Below are 4,176 nucleotides of genomic sequence, written 5' to 3'. Positions count from 1 at the left end.
CAGTTTATTGTGATCCACACAGTCAAAGGCTTTGGCATAGTCAGTAAAGCAGAAGTAGATGTTTTTCTGGAACTCTCTTGCTTTTTCGATGATCCAGTGGATGTTGGCAATTTGATCTCTGGTTCCTCTGCCTTTTCTAAAACCAGCTTGAACATCTGGAAGTTTACAGTTCATGTATTGCTGAAGCCTGGCTTGGAGAATTTTGAGCATTACTTTACTAGCATGTGAGATGAGTGCAATTGTGCGGTAGTTTGAGCATTTTTTGGCATTGCCTTTCTTTGGGATTGGAATGAAAACTGACCTTTTCCAGTCCTGTGGCCACTGCTGAGATTTCCAAATTTTCTGACATATAGGCTGCACTTAATAGTCTCATAAGCCAAGTAAGACCTCAAATAAGAATATTGAGAACACAATTGAAACAAACAAACAGGTAGAAACTAAAGACAGTAAATTTTTTGAAAATTGATTCTTTATTTGTATCTTCTGAGATGCAAGATAAACTTCTTTGCGGGCAAATACATAGTTAAGAAAATCCCGGGCAGTTTCTAGCCCAAGATGGAGTCTGCCAGTGGATGTGCTCAAAGAATTATCTGCCGAAAATACCGTAAGACCAAGCGATTCCCAAATGTAACAGATGGTTTAGTTTTCTGGTTAAGCTAATTTTTTTTTTTTTTGGACACCAAGCCCCTTTGTCGGGACTCACTAACGTGGGTCACTGTGTGCGAAAATAAGCAGGAGGGTGGCGGTGTGTTTTTACCCTGATCTAATCATCACAATTACCCAGCTTCGGTTTTAAGATTCCGGGTCAAGATTAACTAAATTCGCAAACTGTGCGCCTCGACAGGCTAGAAACCTGTTACAGACGTGGGTGGCCACGCCCCCGCAGGAACCTCCCAGCTCCCGCCCCTGCGCGTGTCCGCAGAGTCGGGAACAATAAAGTTGAGCGTGTTCAAATGGGTCCTTGTATTCCAGGGCCTCTTGGACAAGCCTGTAAAATAAGACTCTGAAAAACTCCCTTCTTCTCTCAAATCTTCATCTTGTTCTTGGTGATTTTTTCCCCGTTTACTCGCGGTACAAAAGTCTTGAAGGGAACGGCGTGGGCTAGGGCGGGTGGGGCGCATTTCCTTGGGCAGCTGGCTCGGCAATCGCCGTGGACAGCCTCGGGGAGGCCCCCGGTTCACGTGAAGTCCGTGCAGCAACAGTAGAGGCAGCTGCGATGAAGCCCAGGCCCGCGAGGTTCGTGGATAATAAACTGAAGCAGCGCGTTATCCAGGTGTGTATCCTGCACGGCCAGCTCTCAGAGTGGTCCGCGTTCGCTGCTCAGGAGCCCCAGAGGCCCTTTCTCGCCGCAGCTGGGAGAAGGGGGGAGGTTTCTAGATCGGACTGACTTGCCGCCAGCGCCAGTCTGGATTCCAGCGTGGGGCTGTTGACCACTCCACTTCTTCGCGGGTGGTTCAAGCCCCTTTCTCCTCATTTTGCGGCCGAGTTTCAAGGCGCAGCCCGAGACTCTGAGAGGCAGCAGCTTGATGAGGGCCTGCCCGGATCTGCCTGACCTCTGTGCAGATCCGTAAAGAGAGTGGAGATGGCGTTTGAGTTTAAAACTTCCTGTCTTGTGTAGTTGGGAAGGAAATGTTCCTCGAAACCTTGTAGGGAAGAATTGCTTTCGGGGTCATAAAGAATACGTTAACTTCCTTTCTTAGGAAACTTGGAGTCAGGTTCGGACACCAGTAAAGACAAGTACTCTGAATCTTACTTCATAACGGGCACTTTACCTGCCTTTTTTTTTTTTTTTTGTATTCATAATCGTCAGTGGAATGCATTGTGTGGTAAATGCCTTGGACATTTAGATTACTAAGCACTCAGTTAGAAGGAGGGAGGGACACTTTAAGAGCTATATTCTCACCTTGTTTTTCTTTTACCCTTCCAGCTCCTATATCGTCAGTTTTTTGAATCTGTTTCTTCCTTTCACCTTTAAATGTTGGAAGTGCCTTGAGCACCTGTGCTCTTACCTTCTCTTTATATTCTATCTATCTGTGCATACTTCTAGGTGATCTCATCCAGTCTAGTACCTTTAAATATTATACATCCATTCATGACTTCAAAATTTATATTATAATCCAGTGCTGATTTTATCTTGAGTTCCAGATTGATATATCCAGCTGCATACTCAACATCTTCTCATGAGTATCTTATAGGATTTCAGCTTAGAGTATTGATCTCCAAACTGTTCTTTTCTTTGTGTTGTTTTATTTCAGTAAATGACATCGCACCATCTATCCATTTGTTAAGGCCCAGAACCTTAAGAATCATTCTGACTCTTGACTTCCTGTAACCAATTAATCAGTGACCTATTTGGCTTTACCTTCGAAATATACTTCAAACCTAATCACTTGGGCTTCCCTGATAACTCAGTTGGTAAAGAATCCAACTGCAATGCAGGAGACCCCGGTTTGATTCCTGGGTCGGGGAGATCCCCTGGAGAAGGGAGAGGCTACCCACTTCAGTATTCTGGCCTGGAGAATTCCGTGGACTACAGTCCATGGGATCGCAAAGAGTTGGACAGGACTTAGAGACTGTCACTTTCTTTCTAACATCCTAGTTCAAACCACACTCCCTTTAGACCGTTGAAATACCTCCTAATTGATCTCACTGTTACTGGTTTTACTTACTCTGTTCTACACCAAGAGCACCCAGGGAGATCATTTTAAAGGGAAGATTGGAGTGTGCCAGGGTCCTACTCAAAACCCTTCTGTGGACTTTCAGACATCAAGAGTAAAATCCATCCTAAATAGCCCTTTGTATTTTGGCCCCATCTACCTTTTTGTCCATTGCTTTTTTCCCCTTTTGTAATCTCCCTTAATTGCACGGTCCTATCCACATGGACCTTCTTAAACTTCCTGGGCACAGGACTTCTGTTTTTGCAGTTTACTCACTTTATTGCTCTTTCTCTGAATGTTCGCACAATTTGCTGCTTCAGTTTATTCAGATCTCTGAGCAGTAACTCCTAATGGCTAAATCCAGTGGCCTCTTCTCAGTTTTTGCCGCACTTGACTGCTCTGCAGCGTTTGACATCAGCAGTTTTCCTCTCTTTTTACTTTGGTTCATTATAAAAGTAATAGGGGGACTTCCCTGGTGGTCTGGTGGTTGAGACTCCATGCTCCCAATGCAGGAAACCTGGGTTTGAACACTGGTCAGGGAGCTGGAACCCACATGCCGCATCGAAAACCAGGAATACTGTATGTCACAACTAAGACCTGGCACAGTCAAATAAATAGTAATTTAAAAAATAAGAGTAATAGGTTCTTATGGTTTAAAATAAAGGGAAAGAAAGTGAAGTTGCTCAGTCATATCCGACTCTTTGCGACCCCGTGGACTGTAGCCCTCCAGGCTCCTCTGTCCCTGGGATTCTCCAGGCAAGAATACTGGCATGGGTTGCCATTTTCTTCTCCAAAAAAAGGGAACTGGAGGGTATAAAATGAGAAGAAAGAATTCTTTTCATCTCCACTCCACTTCTGCATGAGTAATCATGGAGAGTTTCTGTTGTACTTGTCTTAAAATTTTGTATGCATATATGCACTTATAGATTTTTTTTTTAAAATCACACAGGCTCATCTGCATTTCTTCTGCTGCTTGTTTGTTTCATGTAGCAATACGTTTTAGACATCTTTCAAGCAGTACACTTGCCTCCTTTTAACTAGCACATTAATCTATTGCTATATAACAGATTACTCTAAAACTTAGCAGGTTAAAGTGGTTGTAGTCCTGTTGTTTTTTGATTTGACGTGGGTTTGAGATATATATGTGCAATTCAAGATTGACTGTGGTAAATGACAGCAATCTATAGGAGTCCAGAAAAGGGGACAATTAACTGAAACTGCAGCTTTGGACACCTAGTCTCTTGCCATTGGGGGCATTTATGCAGAGGCAGTTCTCATGTATTAGGGATCCTTGAGAAGAAATTGCTGTATAAAGTGGGGAACCTAAACTAGATAATTAGCAAACATTGAAACTTGTGAGTTGATCACTAAACATTCTAGGTTTGAAATCTGGCCCTGTAACCTACGGGCTGGTAAGCAAGTAAGTGATGCTTTCTAAGGCCCACTTGACTTCACATTCCAGAATGTCTGGCTCTAGGTCAGTGATCACACCATCGTGATTATCTGGGTCGTGAAGATC

The 4,176-nt window shown here is 43.6% G+C and overlaps 1 protein-coding gene across 1 annotated transcript in view; it reads left to right on the top strand.

Annotated features, from left to right (window-relative positions):
- Positions 1–1,181: 1,181 nt before the first annotated feature.
- NVL (nuclear VCP-like) overlaps positions 1,182–4,176 on the top strand; it is an 88,863-nt gene continuing 85,868 nt past the window's right edge. Inside the window, exon 1 of the mRNA XM_010852847.1 lies at positions 1,182–1,273. Within this exon, the coding sequence (XP_010851149.1) occupies positions 1,217–1,273 (57 nt within the window). The 5' untranslated portion in view covers positions 1,182–1,216. The remainder of the gene's footprint in view (positions 1,274–4,176) is intronic.

Source organism: Bison bison, unplaced genomic scaffold (assembly GCF_000754665.1).
Source record: "Bison bison bison isolate TAMUID 2011002044 unplaced genomic scaffold, Bison_UMD1.0 scf7180017864317, whole genome shotgun sequence".
In the NCBI taxonomy this organism is placed as follows: Eukaryota; Metazoa; Chordata; class Mammalia; order Artiodactyla; family Bovidae; genus Bison; species Bison bison.
This window is presented reverse-complemented; position numbering and strand designations above follow the sequence as displayed.